The sequence below is a fragment of the Actinia tenebrosa genome, unplaced genomic scaffold, assembly GCF_029948245.1.
Source record: "Actinia tenebrosa isolate PJP-AT-01 unplaced genomic scaffold, QUT_ActTen_1.0 PGA_scaffold0__85_contigs__length_37466705, whole genome shotgun sequence".
Lineage (NCBI taxonomy): Eukaryota > Metazoa > Cnidaria > Anthozoa > Actiniaria > Actiniidae > Actinia > Actinia tenebrosa.
In genome coordinates, this window is record NW_028292569.1 from 17,412,189 (window position 1) to 17,431,685 (window position 19,497).

Consider the following 19,497-nt stretch of genomic DNA (forward strand, 5'->3'; position numbering starts at 1 on the left):
GTTGACTGGCTCCCATATTAGGGCAGCACGTGACTACAACAACAGTGTCTATCTGTTCTTCTGATCCCGCGCGCGAGCGGGATAATAAAATCAGGATTTTGCGGCCGGGGTTAGGGGGAAGGAATACTCGAAAACATAGGAAGAAACGGAGCGAACGTCAATATAGATCAGCCAAATCAGCTTGGTCAAGATCTAGCTAGGTTTTCTCTCCGTTCCCCTCAGTGTCGACTGGTGTTTCAGGGCCATGCATGGGTCAGGCTGTAGTCCTCCCTATTTTGAGGTGAACTTTTTTTCGTATTCCTAGACAAACTAAAATTGTAATTCTCGTCTCCTTCGTCCATTAGGGAGTAAAAGGGGATGGGGATTTTTTAGGAGCGCGCTGGGTAGAATAGTATATCATAAGGGGCTTCGGAGTGCGCCAGTACAAGAAAAAAAAGTTGTCAACTGAGTCGGGAGCTGGTATTAAAAAAAAAAAAATTTTGAAAGCGAGTAAAAACGGGGGAATTTTATCTTATTTCAAATCCATTCCGGTCAAAGGTGTTCTTTTATTTTACTTGCTTCGTTCCGATAAACGCGAGGGAATGCTTGTTTATGCGATATATAAATAGAAATCTATAAATTTATCATTATTAATTAGCTTGTTATAATCCGTTCAGCTTCGTTGAGTCAATAAACTTCAATTACCTGTACGTCACATCCTTTCCGCCAAGCATGACTGCGAAATATAAATCTTGGCTACAGTGCGTATCAAAACTCATCCATCTCTTTTGAAAATCGAGTTCAAATCGCCTCTTGAAAGGGGGAAAAGGTCCGGATGTCTAAAAAAAATTCTTTTGTTTAGAAGCTCAAATCATAGCAAAGACCTTTCGGCACCAAGCTGGCGGTACGCCCCCGCTCCACGTCACCGTAGAACTCCACAGAACGAATCAAAAAATAATAAGCTATGTAGTTAAATGTAAAGTCTGGAAAGCCCGACTTGTTTTAATAGCGATGATTTCCAGATAGAAAACCAGACTTGTGTCTGATGATTGATGAGTCACTTCCTGTACTGATGTAATTCCTGTACTGATGTAAGCAACGGTCATGAATAGGATATCACGTTTTGCAGAGCATTGTTGCAATCAATTATGTTGCAGAAAGCTAGGAGAAAAAATGACTTCAGCAGCTCCAGAAAATATGCCATCATTTTGAGTCCTTTTAACTTGAGATGTTCTGTACCTTGGGATACAGTCTCTCGTTCCAGTGCTTCTCAGTGGTAGGTTGCCGGCGATAACGAGCACTGGAACTAGCCTCTGGAACTCAGAGTAGCGCACGGTGATCTGCAGCCTTCTAAGGAAATGATGTTGTTCATTTACAGCCGCTCTAACACGTTTACAGCTACGATTCTGGCTCAACGAAAAAAAAAAAGTGAACGCTTTTACTACAAGTTATAGAGAAATATGTAGAAACAGTATTTGGCAAAACGAAATCTTCCCTCCCTCTTTCATGTTTCGGTGACATAGATGCATCATTCGAATCTTAGGTTTATCTGATTTATTGTTATAAATTAAGACAAATTGTCAAGGAATATCATAAGGTAATGCTCTACCTTATGTAAATTACTCGTGACTAGTAATTCCGTAGGGAGGGGTACCTTGGAATTTATAAAAAATTTCCAAAGTACCCTCCCTACCCAAATGCTAGTCACAATCAACTCACATAAGATTGAGCATGATATACAATAAAATTGTTCAGATGTCTTGTGTTAGGCCAGTTTTGTGTATATTTAGGACTGCTGTAGTTGGTTTTTCAGCTTCGCCAACAATTGGTCCAGAAATCAACCCAGATGCACAGGCTTGTTGAACCTAACAATGTTGAAAGAATGTTACAATCAGTGACTGTCTTTATTCAGCCCAGGGTTGAGCAGGGGGTGGGGAGGGGGTGGGGCAAGTTTTCCCTTTTCCCATACTAGTCTTGTACGTTTTCCAATCTTAGCCCCCTTCCCCCCTCTTAGGTTGCTCCACCTCCCCTGTTGAGCAAGACAGTTGTGAGTCAGCACCAAAGCAGCTTTGGCCACCTCGGCCACCCATACCACCCACAAATATAGGGTGTCAAGAAAACTACTTACAAACACTCTTCCCTCCCCTTCTATCACCTTTCCATCATCACCATCATCATCATCTTCATTATTTGTACATACCTCACATATAAACCTAGTTATGGCATCCAAATATCCAAAACATTGCCAAGTATCATTATGGCTGCCTCCTTCAAATGGTTCAAGCTTCTTAAGGGATGAACCTGAAGACTTTAATTAAAATTGACACTAAGTGAGTGCATACAAGAAGACAAAACAGACATATAGAGATTGAAGCATGGACATCTAGCTCTGAAAACTGCACAATAATATTAACTGAGCCAAGCTTGCTCCTAAAATAAAGGAATAATGACTTACCTGGTAGAGCATTTTCATCATTCTAGGTGGTATCAGTTGATCTGCCATCCCAGAAAGAAACAAGGTTGGGACTGTCAAGGTGTGAACTTTTGAAAGTGAATTGAACTGCAAGACAACATGGAAACCACACAGGACAAATCAGTTCAATTTTTTCAAATCAATCATTATAAAATAACTATTATGACTTAACCACGATATAACATGCCCTTTGATTGGCTGGCTTAAACTGAAAAGAGATAGATGGAGCAGGAGAGCAAGCAGCACAAGTCATGCAAACTTTTTCTTTATTTTATCATTCAATCTAAATTAATGGCTATTCTTATTTGTATTTCAACTTAAAATTTATATAAAAAATAAAAAAACTTTCTTGCAGTACTCTTCAAAGGCTACACATCCCTACGACAACATGTCTATGCCAATTTTGAGGCATAATACTAACAATTCACTCATGATAGTATTAAAGCTGCACAGTTGTTAATAGCACCTTAATATACAGCACATAAAGTTCTCCACTGGTCATAGAAAAATTCTAAGTGCATATATTGTGACAATGTGAAATGCACTATATAACAACCTCCCATCATTACTTGGAACTGACCTTGTTTCTAAAGCAAAAATAAGGTAATCTGTGTAGTCCACTGAGAAGTTCACTAGCCATAGCTGGTATACTTGTAAAAGTGTTCTCAACAATCAGTGCAAAGGCTCTATTCATGTACGCAGGTTGAGAAGCCAAGTCTATGGCCACAGCACCTCCAAGTGATCTACCAAATATGATAATCTGGTTCTTATCAATGTCCGGCCGATTTAAAAGGTGGTCCATTGCAGCTTGCGCATCTAACATAAAACCTATCACAATAGAGGGAAAATCACAATCAAATATATATTAATAAAATGTGCAGCATTTGGATTCAAAAATGGCTGCTCTTATACTTAGAGATGGCCAAAGAGCCGATCTTTATTGTGTAGTTACAGAATATATCCATACCCCCACCACAGAGGAATTTGTAAAACGACCCCCTTACCCCCAGGAGCTTCCAATTTTCTTCCATACAAACTCTGTAATTTTGTTCTTCCTCTGACCCCCCTCCCCTCCAGAATGTTCAATTTTGGCCATTGGTGGACATACAGTACACACATTTTTCACAGCGATGAAAACTCATTATGCATTACAATAATCAGTAAAAATGGTTTTTCTAGATTTAACTATTTCAAATGATAGGTCTTTATAAAGTAGATAACAAGTGCGAGTTTTGAAATCCAGTCAAAAATCTTTGACAAGATATGGGGATTTGAAGTTGTCAAAATACACCAATATAATGAGGCTTTGAATGCCTTCTGCAAAATTAAGTTGTTGATAACTCTGTTGATATTTAGTCAAAAGTAGTAGAACTTTCAAAAGATATCTGTTTTTTAAGTATTCTTTCAGATGACAGTGATTTGTATACTGGAAAGATGAATTCTCACTAGTTCTTGAACTCAAAAAGTGACCCCAGGGTAAACATATCTCTAGCCCCCTTGGCATCCCATGGTTCCCTACTCCCCTCAGCCATGTGCACCTACCGTATTCACTAGGCGACCCTTCACTCTTCCCATACCCTCTGTACTCCACTAACAGAACATTACATCCACAATGATTATGCAAGGCTTTGGCATTTAAAAGCCTATGTCCAACATTACCAGCATTACCATGGAAGAATATTATAGTCGGTGCAGTAGACTGGAACCTTGGCGGTTGTTTTATAAATACAACGTTAATCCGAACGCCGTCTTGAGTCCTTAGATAAAGATTTTCAAAGGGTAATCCTAATACACGAGGATTTTGGACAAATAATCTAGAAGAAAGAGGCTGTTCTGGGAAATATAAGAATGAATCTTGGTAGTGATAAAGAGCTCCGAAAACTGCTGCTGTTAGAAGTAGAAAAATCACCACACCGCCATACAGCCAGTACAGAAGCAGCAATGTTAACATAGCAGCGCTACAGAATCTCCAGAATCGAACTATTATAAATAAAACCATTCGTCCTACTGTCTCTATAGTTTTGAAGCCTGTCTTTTCCAATTTGCTGTTGGCCATGTTGTCTTTTGGTTTTTCCTCACTCATCACAACTTCCAATGACATCTACACTTCAAACCTTATCGTAATACATGACAGTGGACTCACTAGATTTTTATCTTTGTCTTAAGTACATTTTGTTAGGAAAATCCTTGATATGTGCCTATAAAATTGAGTTTTTACAGCACATCCCGTGAACTCCCTTTCGATACCAACTCAACTGGGAAAATGTTCAGGTGCATAAGTCATAGGTGAACATCGAGACGGTTTCTTCTCTTAGGTATATGTTCTTTGTGTTATAGCGTTCGTACATATACCTGTGTTGTGTTGCTCTTACCGTAAAGCATCGCTTTTAAGACTGACTAAGATGAATAAGATCTTTATACATTTTTAGTATTCGCTAAAGAACAACATATACGTAATAAAAAAAGAAAATTTTCCTATTTGTGAAACCTCCACTATACATCACTGTTAGAGGCATTGTTTGACATGATGGCTATGCAAAGCTATATTCTCGCTGTGCACACCATAAGCTTCCATGCTGGTTTAGAGTGAATTTAGTCAAACTGTTGAGTAGTTGACGTCCCCTAAATTAAATAAATTATTTACTATTTTAGGCAGCCCAACATACATTTGAGTGTATGAGTGAACAGCTACTAGAAAAAATGTTTTTTCATCAGTTAATCAAAAATAATCAGTCAGTACCATTTACATTTTTGACTGGTGGTATAGAAAACTCAAATCTTCAATTTTGATAGGCAATACTAAGTTTGTGTAATATCAAAAGCAGCAGAAAACAAAGATATGATACTCTAGGGAATGTGTAGTTCCAAAAATTATCCAATCCCCCCCCCCCCCCCCCTGAAGATTTTTTTAAAGAGACCCTCCTACCCCTGGAAATTCCAATTTTCTTCCATACAAACTCTGTAATTTTTGTTCTTTCTCTGACCCCCCCTTACCCTTAAGAAATTCCAAATTCCTCTGTGGGGTGGGTATGGATAATTTCTGGAAATACACAATGACATGAAATGAGAAAATATTACACCACAAAAAAAGGTCTATTACATCTTGTCTCCAGCCGCAGCATTCACCTTAACATCAGAGGGATGCTTCAGTCAGCTGGGGATTTTTTGGGGGGTTTGCGTGTGGCTCCGACATCTGGCATTATGTTTATTTAATTAATTTATTTTTTAAAGAACTATTACAAAAACACATTCATTACTTAATTATTTTTTTCAATTTTTTAAAAATATTTTAGTTACAGCCCAAATTTATTTGGCAATAAATTTGCAAATTGTATTTTTTCAGGTTTAAAAGCATGAGGCATCAAATAATTACATTATTTACAAATTGGCTAATCTTGACACTACCGGGGCCTTTCCACATGAAAATATGAAAAAATCAAGCCATCATAAGCGTTCTCATGACTAGAAAACAGTCTTTTATAAGATATTCGAGATAAAACGCTCGCACTGATTGGCTGGCTACTGTACTTATATCAGAGGGCAGAGACACGCTTGTACAAAATCGCTCAATAATAATATTAGAAAGCAAAGCCTCATGTTCCTAAGCTTGCTTCTGTCATGCTCTACAGCTCCCATCATGTTTATATGACAGACTTAGAGAGATATGCGCACATTTCATATTCCTTATTTACAAATATTTTATTATTGCACAATTTTTGTGAAGCATTCCCTATTCATTCATATTCTTGTTGTACAGACTTTAGCTACATCATCAAGCTGATGCTGTTAAAAAAAGAAAAGAAAATTAATACTAATAAAAAAATTAATTAATACTATGCAGTAGTTTGAACCTAGACTTAACCAACACCCTCCACATGACCCTCCAATACCACTATTCTAAAAAGAGTCCATCGACCCGTCAACACTCCACCAACACCCACGCTATACTGCCATCATACAAACACTCCACTCACACTCCATTAACATCATAGGCAACTAAAAATTAAGCATTTAATTGCAATTTTTTAAAATTTTATTTTGGGACAGTTACCTGAGTAGTATAGGGGATGGGGGTTCCAGCGCAACGACCACCGGAGGATTACCCGTCTAAAGTGAATTCCTCGATTCATACCGCGATTACCCACATCCCGTGTTTATGTAAAATATGTTAGTCTATATATGGAGTGCGAAGATTGCAAGAGAATTTTTAAGAAAGAAGTGGACTTGAAGAAGCATTTGAAGATGAAGATGAAATGTATGAGCAGCTATGATTGTGGATGTGGTAAGAAGTTTGAGACTAAGGTTAAATTGTTTTGGCATTGTCAGGATTGTGAGTATGACTACGACGATCTGAAAAGGGTCTGGAATTAGGCATAAGATATTTCCTATTATATAGATGGAATCCCAAAGCAATTTCGAAACGGTGTCAATACCCGGTAACGGTGAGATTGATGTTAGACAGTTTTGGCGTCAGTCAGAAAGGAAGGTCAAGAGAACGCTTCGAAAAGGTATAGAAGAATTAGGAGCCCTGAAAGCAAGCATAATGGTAGAAGTAAGTTTATCAAAAGATGAGGCAACGACGACAGCAATGTTGCGATCGAAGTCGTTAGTGATATTAGAGTCCACGAATCTGGATAGGTCACTCAGCGAAGCCTTAGAAGCAATAATGGAGTCGCTGTCTAACTACACGAAAGAAGGATCAGGTTGGACAGTGGAGGAGGTAGAAGGTATGGAGGTTAGCATGGCAAGGTACATGCCGATACGAGGAGGAAGTTACGTACCCCTGCCGGTGTGGGTAGAAAGGAAGAAAGCCATAGTGAACGTAAAGAATGACGACAACCGCTGCTTTATGTGGGCAATACGATCCGCACTGTATCCAGTAGATAAGGATCCCTGTAGGACAAGCAAGTACCCAACAGACGATTTAGAGTGGGACGGTGTGGAGTTCCCAATGCAGCTGACAGACATACCGATATTCGAGCAGGAAAATGACCTAGCCATTAACGTTTACGGAGTCAGAGACCAAACGATAGTACCACTAGTGCTGTCAAAGAGTAAAGGAGAACGAATACACCTCTTCTACCACGGCGGACATTATTCGTGGGTTAAACATGTTAGCAGACTATTTTACAGACACACCAAACACAAAGGTAAGAAATACTTCTGCGATTGCTGCTTATTATCCTTTACCAGCGTTAAAGCTCTAAAGGATCACGACGAAATATGTCGCGGAGTCGAAGAAGTGGCGCAACGGATCCAGATGCCTACAGATAAGAACCTATCCTACTCAGACCATCAAAAGCAGATGCAGGTGCCTTACGTGATATATGCAGACTTTGAAGCGTTGATAACTAAGGAAGAGCAGAAAAGTGGTGCTACGAATAAGGTGGGATTACACGAGATCTGCTCCTTTGGTTACATAGTAGTCAGATCAGACGGTAAGGCTAACCCTCCCGTGATTTACCGAGGCAAGAACGCAGCTAATAAGTTCCTAGAAGCATTGCGAGAAGAGGAGGGGGAGATAAGAGAACAATTAAGACGTCCAAAGAAGATGGAATTTACCAAAGAGAACCAGGAGGCTTTTACCAAGGCAAAGAAATGCCACATTTGTCAACATACGCTTCTCCAGTTTGGAAGACGAGCCAAGAAAGCGTGGGATGAAGATGGAAAGTATTTAGGAGAAGCTCATTTTAAATGCGGGAAGTATGCTAAGAAGGGTGAGAAGCCGGGAAAGCCCTCCACGCATTGCATTCACTGCCACAAAGCATTTGTTGAGGATTTCTATGTGGATAAGGTTAGAGATCACTGCCACATCACGGGTAAATACAGAGGTGCGGCTCATTGGAAATGTAATATAAACTTCAAAGTAAATCCAGACATGGAGATTCCGGTGTTCTTTCACAACCTCCGCGGTTACGACTCCCATTTGCTACTACAAGGAACGGACGGCTCCGAAGTAAAGTGCATACCCAACAACAAAGAAAGGTACATGTCCGTAACCGTAGGCAAGCTGAAGTTCTTAGACTCGCAGCAGTTCATGGCGGACTCCTTAGCAAACTTGGTTAAATACAACACGGAGTTCCCCATTTCCAGTCAATACGGCGCGGAAAGGAAAGGAGTCTACCCATACGAATACATGGACTCCTGGGAGCGATTCGAAGAGCCCCTACCACCCAAAGAGAGATTCTACAGCACCCTAAACGAGTCTGGTATAAAGGACGAGGAGTACCAGCATGCGTTAGATGTGTGGGAAAAGTACTCCTGTGAGAATATGGGAGAATACCACGACATCTACCTACGTTCAGACGTAGTGCTGCTCGCAGATGTTTTCCAAAGCTTTCGAAAGATGGCAATGGAATACTACGGGTTGGATCCAGCGAACTTCTACACGGCTCCTGGGCTTAGTTGGAGTGCGCTTCTAAAGAAGACAAACGCGCAACTGGATCTCCTAACGGAATACGACATGTACCGCTTTATGGAAGACGGTATCCGCGGCGGCGTTTGCGGACCCAGCAGACGATACGCAAAAGCGAACAATCCCACGGTGGAGTACGACCCGGAGAAGCCAACCACATACATCTTCTACTTAGACGCAAACAACCTCTACGGTTGGGCAATGTCACAGTACTTACCTGTACGCGACTTCGAATGGGACAACATAAAGCCCATAGAGTTTTACCTAAATGTAGGTAAAGAAGACGACAAAGGTTACGTGCTGGAGGTGGACCTGGAATACCCAGAGCACTTGCACGACGCACACAATGAGTTCCCATTAGCACCAGAAGCAATAGAAATACCATTTAAGCAGCTGAGTCCGCTGCAGAGGGAAATGTGTCCTGGCTACAAACCCTACAGGAAGCTAACGATGAACCTGATGGACAAGCGAAAGTACGTGGTGCATTACCGCAACCTGCAGTTCTATGTGCGCCACGGCTTACGCGTGAAGAAGATTCACCGCGTTTTGAAGTTCACGCAGGAACCATGGATGCGCTCCTACATTGACTTTAACACACAAAAGCGTACGCACGCAAAGAATGACTTCGAAAAGAACCTGTTTAAACTAATGAACAATAGCGTATTTGGTAAGACAATGGAGAACATCCGCAAGCGCGTAAGCATAAAGATAGCCGGCACCAGAGAGGAAGCAGAAGCATACGTATCACAGCCTGGATTCGTTAGATACGTAGAAATGTTAAACTTCTACGTGATTCACATGAAGAAAGCGAATTTATTCCTGAATAAACCCGTATACACGGGGTTTACAGTGTTAGACCTATCAAAGCTGCTCATGTATGAGTTTTACTACGACAAGCTAAAACCGAAATACGGTGATAAGTGCCGCCTCTTATACACCGACACCGATTCCTTGATACTAGAGGTGCAGACGGAAGACATTTACGAAGACTGTGTTCCCGACATCGATGAATACGACACCAGCGATTACCCACGCGACCACTTCCTTTACTCCCCTAAAAACAAGAAAGTAATCGGGAAAATGAAGGATGAGATGAAAGGAAAACCCATCGTGGAATACGTGGGGCTGAAACCCAAGATGTACAGCGTGCTAAAGCTGGACGGTGTAGAAAAGAAAGCTAAAGGCGTAAAAAAATACGTGGTTAAGAAGGACATTACGCACGAGTCCTACTTGAAGGTACTGCGTACGCGCAAGGAACAGCGACATAAAATGAACAGCCTGCGCAGCTACGGTCATCAGATACACAACGTTACGCAGGAGAAGGTGTCACTGTCTGCATTTGACGGTAAGCGATGGATGTGTGATGACGGAGTGCATACGATAGCATTCGGACATCACACGATAAGCAGTTCTTCTTTGACGAACCCACGTGTGGGACCATCGTGAAGATAATACAAGATGGGCTGACCCTTCTTAGCTATTACACTTCGGATCTGGTAAGTTTCCAAAGACCAATTAGGATCCGTAGCTCTTTTGGATCCTCCTTCTAATTCACCCGGCTCATAGAGATATCGAACCGTGACATCGCCTAATCTCTTTTCCTGGGGGAAGACCGCCCTCGAACTTCTGACGAAGGACTTGTGTTCCACGTATTTCTTTTTTATGGCATCCCTGGGTTTTATTCCCGTAGCCCTGGCCGCCTCGTTGTTCAAAGCCGCGACGACCTGGGGGAGCCTCTGAGTCCATTCCCTGTTGCGTTTGGAGGGATCTTCCAGCTCTTTCCAATACTGGTACCCAAAGAGGCGCTCGGCCAAGGTCTTATTGAATCTTTCGACGATGCTCTGGCCCCTGTGGTACTCAGCTTCGGCTCTCCTAATCTTAGTGTCGTGGTCCTTCAGGGTCTTAGTAACCACGCCCATGAACTCTGTCCCCGCATCCACTTGCAGCAGCTTAGGCCATTTCAAGACGCGCTTATAAATCCTACCTAGGGCTTCTGCGACTTCCCCAAAATCCTTACTGGTTATGGGTTCGGCGTCCTTGTATCTGCTTGCGATATCGACTACGGTCAAAGCGTACCTATAGGTCTTTTTTCTCACCTTATCGTGCGGTAAGAAAAGCAAATCCGTCTGATGAACTTCATTAGGGGTATTTACGGTGAAGCTGGGCCTGGGAATGTACTTGGGCACGGGAAGATAGACCTGCCAGAGGGTTTGTTTTTTCAACCAGTTCTTAGCCGTTTCTTCTGATACCCTGGCCGCGGTCGCGAGTTTCTTGATAGCTGACGCTCCTCTCCAATAGCCTTCCGGCCCATAGTAAATCCTTTTGAGTTTGTCCTCTACGCGGCCCATTATATGAATTCCAAAACAAGATTGATCTTACGTCCGTTAAAATCCACCGTCTTTCCATCCACTTTGATGGTGATGTTTATGCTTTCTACCAAATTGGACAAGTCATAGCTTAAAGAAATGGGGGTGTATTCTTCTGAGTCAAATGGATTACCTTTGGGTAGAAACTTGGACATAAGAGAAGACTTTTCTCCATTGTTGTAACTATTAGCCAAATCGCAATAGACTTCGTAAGAGGATGCGACTTTCCATTTCACATCATATGTACTGCCGCTATTTATCGTGGTACTAGTAAGACCCAGGAGTTCTACCAATGAACTGTCCTTTAAATTAGCGCTTCCACTATTTTTCTTGAATTTCATTTCATGGGGTAATCCTGTGGTAAGAGTATATCCATGCTTTGCTAGCTCCTTAGCCAGTGTTATAGGGGTGTAATGGGAATCTGGTATTTTTGGTTTGGTGCCGGAAGTTCCGATGACAAAGCCATTAATTAAATTATACCAAGAATTGTACAAAGAGCAACTAACCAACCTTACCTTACAGGCTTTGATGGGGGGATTCAGATAAGTGGTAAAGTTATTCTTGTCGCTTTCCAAAAAGACGATCATATATTACAGGGGACAAGTCCCCTTCTAGTGATCTGAGCGCAGCTCAGAGCAGATACGCCAAGGCCACGCCTCCCGCCAGCCCTGCGACTCCTACAAAGACCAACTCATTGTCTTTTTGTTTCTTAGAAGGCTGATAGTAATTCTTAAACTGAGGCTTTCTTAACCCCGTTAATGCCGCGGGGTGTGCTTGCGCATAAAGTTTGAAGGCGTAGTCTGTGTTTTCGAAGTTCTTATCCGCCTGCATTTTGTCTTGGTAGTTCTTGTCCAACCAATCCCTGTAAGCTTGTCTTTTTTCATTCCAAGCTGCCACGTCCCGCTGATATTTCTCCAGCGCTAAATCGTGCCTTTTCCTCTCAGCGGCTAATTCTCCGCTTTTGTCGCCTCTAACTAATCTATCCAAATATTGACCACCATAATTAGCTCCAGTGAATGCTAAGGCTGCAATAACTCCACCTGCGACCACGCTAGCCATTATATATTACGCCGTAGGTAGGTACTTTTCCTTCCGTAGGTAATCCTTTACCATGATAGCCCCGCCAACGGCAGCGGTCATCTTAGCAAAATTAGCGAAGCTCTTGCTTGGGTCTTCAGTAAAGTCTTCTTTGAGCACTTTCTTACCTACCCAACCAATACCCGCAACGATGGAAGTAATGATAGCTGCTTCTTCAACAGTTTTCAACAACGCGGTTGACATTATATTACAAAGCGAGAAGGAAAATCTAGGTCGCCACGGTACGTGGTGATAAATCTACTCCATTTCAGGGATCTTACTTTTTCTAACAGCCGGTTCCACAGGTGTGTAATATGTTGGTGGTTCTACCTTTTTCGTTGCCCGCCATTGTAAGTAAAGGCTGCCTGCTGCTATAGCGACTCCTAACGCGCCAATGACGTACCCAGGATTAATGAAGGATTCCTCTTCCTCCACCTTTTCTTCTTTCTTTGCTTTGTTCTTCCTGTTCATCTCCGCGAGCTTCTTACCGGCAGCAACTCTGCCTGGAGATTTAGCCTTGGTGATTCGTTGCTCCTCTACTTGAGGGGTTTCCTCCGCCTTCGATTCAGCTTCACTCATTTATATCTAAGGACTTGAAGGACTTGATAAGTAACTTAAGACGACTTGACTAAGTACTTAAGGATGACTTAACTAGGTACTTGAGGCGACCTGGGTAATTCCCGCGAACGACTTGACTAAGTACTTGATAAGTCACTTGCAGGTACTTGACTAGGTACCTCAGCAAGTGCCGCCTTGAATACCCTTTCGACTTCTCTGTCCTTCTTGAAGTCCTTCCAAGAGGCCGTAAGTTCCTTCAGATCGACGTGCTGAGCTACGTGAAGTGCCGCAGAGGCGACTGCCATTAACTTACCGCACTTCAAAGACAACCACCCACAGGTTATCTTAAGTTCTTGGGCGATGACATAGTCCTCGCTTATGTCCTTCCGCAGTTGCTCCACGTCGTCTATGGGCAGCGCAAGTCCAAGCAATTTAGTTGCAAGTCGGATAGCGGAGTCTGCTACGGCGTCCGTGGTCTTACTTGCGAGGGCAGCCTCGTACCTCTTATGGAACTTCTTAACCTCCTCTTCTGACAACTTATTAACCTGCTCATGGGTAAGTTCCTTACCTATCATTTCTTTGCACTTCCCAGAAGACACAAAAATGTTAAGTTGTTCCTTGAGGTTACTTTCATCTAACTGTGTGGGGACTTCATCTAAGAGCTGCTCAATGTCCATATATGTTAATGGAATACGGAAACCTCAAAGAGAAGATCATCTTGGAATGTTGGTGCGTTTTTAGGTGCCGCATGTATTCGTGTAACTGTTCCTTGGATATCTCACCGCCGTAGTCGCTTAAGATGGTTTCCAGGTCAGACTTACTTGGAGTATAAAATACTACGAGAGAGCCTATGTTTTCCCTGAAGGGCTTAGAGACGCTGGTAAGCTGCTGGGAAAGCAACCAAACGCTAATGTTGTCATGTCTGCCGCTAAAGGCGAGCTTCACTAATTCGGAGGTGCGCCTTTTTACGTCGTCCCCGCAGGCAATGTCATCCAGTATGAGCAAGGTTTGCGTACTCGCTCGTCGAGCCTCGCGAGACGAGAATTGTTTGTGCCAAAACTTAAGATGGCTGGATAACTCGTTAGGGTCTAAGATATCTACGAAGAAGTCGTCATCGCTCACTCCTATGCCCGTCCAGGTGCGGTTGTTCACGTAGGTGGGGCATAATAGCACTATGTAGTCGAAGCGGTATCTAAAGGACCCTAATAGCTGCTCCACTACAAACTGCGTTTTACCGCAGCCGGTGGGTCCTACTATCAGAGCGTTACAAGGCATGTGATCTGGGTTCATATATAGATGGAGCCAGTGGAAGCAGTAAGAAGGATTGCCGCCGACGCAAAGGATAAAAGAGACACCATAGAAATGCAAAGGGAGGAGATAGACCGGTTAAAAGAGCGCGTGCAGGAGTTGTACGATGAAATGTGCGGCCTGAAGCGCGCAGAACGGTTTGGTGCGCTATTGACGATGGCGGGCTGGGCAAAAGAGTCTATTAAGGACTTCATGCGATATCCGCCATAAATATATGCTAGTCTACGCAGCTGCCTTTCTGGGAGGATTTCTAATTACCCTTTCAATATATGGACTGTATTACATGCGAGCCACCTGCCGACTGCATTACCCCTTGCAAGCCACGTAAAAAATACACCTGCCTTCATTGTAATAAGGTATTCCCCGAAGGATCCTTTGTCGGGCATTGGTGTCCCGCAGATCCTAAAGCACAGCGAACCTTAGCTGACACCTACGAAGAGAAAACGAAGTAACTCTGCAAGGTGGTTTCAAGGGCGCCTTAATTGCCGTGTCAGTCTTTGATATCACCGAAAAAATGAGGTCCGCCGAAGCAGACCAATACTTATCTAATCACACAAAGGATTAGCATCCACCCTACGTTCAACGTCGAACTTCCATCGACCGTTGACCTTACCAAAGCTGCGTATGTGTGTAAATTCCTCGCCTTGGATTACGTACCGCACGCAGTCGGGCGCCCATAAGGAGCACTCCCTACCTTCGTATTCGAGGACCAACCTTAAACGGCTGATGTCTTCAAAGACGACGTAATTTTTTATTTTGTATGTGATGCCTTGGACTAATTCACGCCAATGTGTCTGTTCAACGATCATTATATCTATGAAATATCCTTTGGTGGGTCTGCAGCGTCTCCTGCGTCTTAAAAGCCTTAACACACCAAGGGCAAGGCACGCGAATACCTTCCGCGTAATAGTCAATCTCCCTGCAGATAAGGTCATAGTCGTTGCACACCATAGTTAGGTAGCCATTTACCTCGTATTGCGCTAGTAACGCCTCTTGTTTGGGGGATAATACGCCGTTACCCTTCAGTGTCTTCAACTCCAGACATAACCCATTGTATTTTTTATGTGCATTAAGAACTAAGATGTCAGGCTGACCTGCCTGGTAACCTTTCTGCCAACATACTATCCTTTTGGAGGCCGAGTCCTGTAATTCTCCAAGACCTGGTGCGAGCAGTAGGATAGGGTGGAACCGACGTATGTAGTCCACGACTTTCTTATGCAGGTCAAACTCATTCTCGATCTTAAAGACTAACTTGTTAGGACCATCGAACCGCCTTTCTATTTCATACTTGCCTGTTTTCCTTAGCGTCGGAAGAACGTCACCTAACACCCATTTCCTGAACTTTTTTGCTTCAGCCTTTTCAGATCCGAATATCAATTCGTAAAGACCTTCCTCCGTCAAATACACGGCATTGGGTTGTGCGTTAAGGGTGTCACGCTGAGTTACGCCCTTTAAAGACCTAAGAAGCACCTTATTTTCCTCTGATACATGATCAGACGCCGCTTTTCTGGAATTTACGTAACCCAACGCCAACGCCACGGACTTCGCTTTGAAGTAAAGTTTATCGCCTTGCACTATGCATTGCAGTTTGGTTTCGTTGTTTTCGAATACGCGAAGCATTATATACCAACGATATTTTTATCAAAAGGATGAGTGAGCACGAATCAATAGGCAACGCTCTTTAGCTGATTCATTTCTACGCTCAGTTGCGCGTCTGAGACTACGAAGATATACGCGTTGATCTTAGTAGTGTCGCTGGCATGTTTGGTGCGCTTGATCTCCAACGTAATGCCGTCCTGAGTATTTACCAGGCGTAAACCCTGACCATGTAGGTCTTCGTCGTTCGTTGTACGCATGTCGATCCACAGCGCATACTTATCCTTAAAGAATTCCTTTGGACCAATTTGGTTGCCAAACTTACGCGCGACTTCCCGGTACATGTCCTCAGGCTTTATCCCTTGTGAGTAAACCTTATTAGGCACTCCGTTAATGCTAACACCTACGTTAGTGATGTTAGGATTAAAGAACGTCTCAGAGTCACGCAATCCTGCTGTGTATGTTTTTGCAAACAGTAACATTACCCCTGTAAGGCTGCGTCTGGGTAGGTTAATGCTTTGGTTGATGACCTCTTCGACGTTGTTCGTGAAGCTGAACGTCTTGTACATCACGACGTGATCGTAAAGGAAAGCCTTCCCGGCGCTGTATTCCATACCGGCGCTACGTGCTAAGTCTTCGCTGTATACCGTTTCATACTGCAGCTCTAAGTTAGTAACGGAGTATGGGTGGACGGCTGAGGAACTTACGTCCTTTCCCTGCAGAATGTTCGTAGTGTCTGCTAGGGTTACTTCGAACTGCAGCTCGCTTAGCTGCCTAGGGTAGTATGCACCGTGGTTCGTGATAACTTCGAAATCTAATGGAACTACATGCTTAGTACCATAAGCCGTCTTTATTTCGTCTTCTCCTGAGGCGCCAGAGGTTGCGCTTCTTACCTTGCGTATGGCATCACTGGCGATTCCCTGCTCTATCCTTTGCGCGCGGTCAAATGCAGTCAACCATAAGTCTTTGTACGTGGTATACAAATCATACCTGTTCAAGTCCAGCAAGGATTCCCCGGCGAACTTTACGCGTATTTTGGAAACAAGGTTTCTACCCACGTTATTGACGACGTAACGCACGTCCGCAGTGTTTGGTTGTACTGCTAGGTCAAACCTTAGCGCCAGGGTACCAGGAACCAACACTAGGTTATCCGTTAGGCGGGGTACGCCTACATACAGCGTTTCTCCTGGTTTCGCGCTAGAGGGTGTGAATGTGACCCGGTGAAAGGTGCGTTCTGCTTTCAGTCCGCCAACCTGCTTAGGTAATACGTTGGGGTTTAACTTTGAGCTTATCATATATAATGGAAGTCGAAGACTTTGACCCCCTTTGACCGAAGAAGGTCAAGCTGACATTAACGACGATGAATACGACGCCTGGACTAAAGGCGCGGTTGACGACCCCCTAGTCTACGACATGGCTTTAGAAAACAAGTTCGGTAGAGGGTGGAGGAGGGCCAAGGCCACCTTAAATCGCATGTGGCAGTCAAGGAACCGCGGCAGCCCCGTCCCAGAGTACTTAGAACTTCAAAACGTAGAGCAGGCCGCAGCGCGGGAAACTGTAGAGTGGGCAAAGCAGGAGCTAAATGAGCGTTATTCCCACCTTGATGCTGACGAGGTAAGGCTCACGGAAAAAGGAAACAAAGTCCTTATAAGCGTCAGAGACATGAGATATCCCGACAAAGACCGCTGGACGAAACCACAGCTCCTTTTCGATGAAAATGGTTCGGTCAAGGTTAACGTGGCAAGATTAAGGGGCTTTCAACTAGCTACCAGAAGTGCGTTAGAAAGGTTGGGAGCCCTGAATGAAAGGGTTGCACTGCAAAAACACGCCGAGGAACTACGAGAAACGTTGAAAGAAAAGGAAGCAAAGTACGAAGGGCGAATACGGCAGCTAACCGATGCTCAAAAGAAAGAAATCAAGGGCAAGAACGAAGACATACTGCAATTCAAGCGAGAAGCTGAAACGGCTTTAGACGAAAGAGACCAAGCCCGAAAGGCCTTCGATCTTGCTCTAAAAGACCTGGATATGAGTAAGGAAGAAGCTAAAAACTTGCATATCACCATAGAGGGCTCTTTGGCGGAACGGCGGCAGTTGGTTGCCGAAATCAACACTAAAGAGGAGCAAATCCGGCAAAGAGATCAGGCCATCGAAGACCTGGAGGGGCAAATAGAGCGGCAGCAAGAAGTAGTTGCGGACCAGGCTCGTCCCGAAGAAGAAAGGAAAGCAGCTCAAAAGGAAGTAGATATGCTTGAAATACACCTTGCGGAATTACAGGCGGAAAAGGAAACCCTGGAAAAAGAATTGGGGCTTACCACCAAGGAAAAGGTAAAAAGAGCCCTTTTAAAGTATGGTATTCCCCTCGCGTTTGCGGTTGCTATTTCAAGCGTAGTAGGGGTAATCCTTAACGCGCTTAAGGCTACGGGCGCGGGCGTAAAGAAATTAGGCAATGGGCTGACGGACTTGGGAAAAAAGATGGCAGCCGGTCTTCCTGGGCTGCTGGGTTCGGTTGTTTCCTTGGCACTTAGGACCGGCGGAGAATTGTTAAAGTTCGTGGGGAATAACATTTGGATCTTGGTTGTCGCTATTGGAGTGGTACTCCTGAAGAAGATGAGGGGTTGATCTTATCCTTGTGTATTACTGGTGGCTTATCGTCGTCAGGCATCCGAGGCGTCCTCGACTGGGGATAAGTAAAGACAGTATTCGCGCCGCCTTGATAATGTGGAACTAGCGGCAGCACGCTCATGGTGCTAATGGGCTTATGATTCCAGACCGCGTTGGTGTTACCGGCATGGTTTATCATTATGTTGCCATCGTTGGGGAGAATTTGCAGCTTGACATATTGACAATTGACTATCATATGAAAAGTAACCGGTGTTAAGTCTTCTCCACTCACTGCAGGAGGCTCCAACGAGAAATGAGCTGGGTTCCTATTATTATTCTTTATCCTGTAAGGCAGCAATGGGTGGTTATTCTCGTCAACGAGTCTAAACCCCGCGTTTGCACCTAATTTCGTGCTAATGCTAATGGTACACATTATTAATCCTAAACCCCCAACTTCAACCCACATTCCGATATCAGACCACCCGCCTCCTTCTTTATACTCCTTTTGATCTAAACAGTAAGCATGACGTGTTTCTTTTAAGTGTGGATTCATATAATTTAAGAATCACAAATTCTCACAGGCTAAGCACCGCAAGAGTGCTAATGGTCTTGTGATTATAAGGTTGATCCCTTTGGTCATATATACTATTCACGGTAGCCGTCCCGGTGTCATCTACACGTATTTGTAGCTTTACCTTTCCGTGACAATCGGCGATCATATGAAAAGTCCAAACCGATAAATTTTCAAAGCTGTTAGCGTTTGGTTCCGTGGAGAAATGCACAGGCTCCCTGTTGTTCGTCTTCGCGCGCATAGGCTGCAGTATGCCATTGTCATCCAGGAACCTGAAGCCTACGTTGACGTGGCTGTCTGTACCAATGCAAATACTACAAAGGATTAACTTCTTTCCTGAGTAGTTCAAGTCTACAGACATGCCCGTGACATCAACCCAAGACGCCTGGGTGTATTTTTTCTCGCCTGTGTAAGTCGTATAGACACAATCTACTCCAGCTACGTAGGGGTTATTCATCGCCATATATAATAGCTCAGACCAATGCTTGCAGCTGCTAGGCCGGCTTTTAGTAAGTTATGGTCATATTCCTCACGTATCGCAGGCATAACCTTC

General features: G+C 43.6%; 2 protein-coding genes across 2 annotated transcripts in view; both read right to left on the minus strand.

Annotated features, from left to right (window-relative positions):
- Nucleotides 1-1,518: 1,518 nt before the first annotated feature.
- On the minus strand, nt 1,519-4,716 carry LOC116298493 (protein ABHD13). The gene is made up of 5 exons (XM_031706977.2): nt 3,995-4,716; nt 3,033-3,280; nt 2,435-2,539; nt 2,180-2,287; nt 1,519-1,844 (listed from the first exon to the last, which is right to left on the minus strand). Exons 1-5 carry the CDS (start codon nt 4,551-4,553, stop codon nt 1,731-1,733), a joined length of 1,134 nt encoding a protein of 377 aa, XP_031562837.2. The 5' UTR covers nt 4,554-4,716; the 3' UTR covers nt 1,519-1,730.
- A 985-nt stretch (nt 4,717-5,701) lies between these two features.
- LOC116298497 (KICSTOR complex protein kaptin) overlaps nt 5,702-19,497 on the minus strand; it is a 28,245-nt gene continuing 14,449 nt past the window's right edge. Inside the window, exon 12 of the mRNA XM_031706996.2 lies at nt 5,702-6,235. Within this exon, the coding sequence (XP_031562856.2) occupies nt 6,191-6,235 (45 nt within the window). The 3' untranslated portion in view covers nt 5,702-6,190. The remainder of the gene's footprint in view (nt 6,236-19,497) is intronic.

Coding starts and splice junctions, on each gene's coding strand:
- LOC116298493 (XM_031706977.2), bottom strand. CDS start 4,553: ATGTCATTGGAAGTTGTGATGAGTGAGGAAAAACCAAAAGACAACATG. Junction 2,540..3,032: donor ATTTTTGCTTTAGAAACAAG/GTCAGTTCCAAG, acceptor GTTGTCTTGCAG/TTCAATTCACTTTCAAAAGT. Junction 1,845..2,179: donor TAACTAGGTTTATATGTGAG/GTATGTACAAAT, acceptor CAACATTGTTAG/GTTCAACAAGCCTGTGCATC.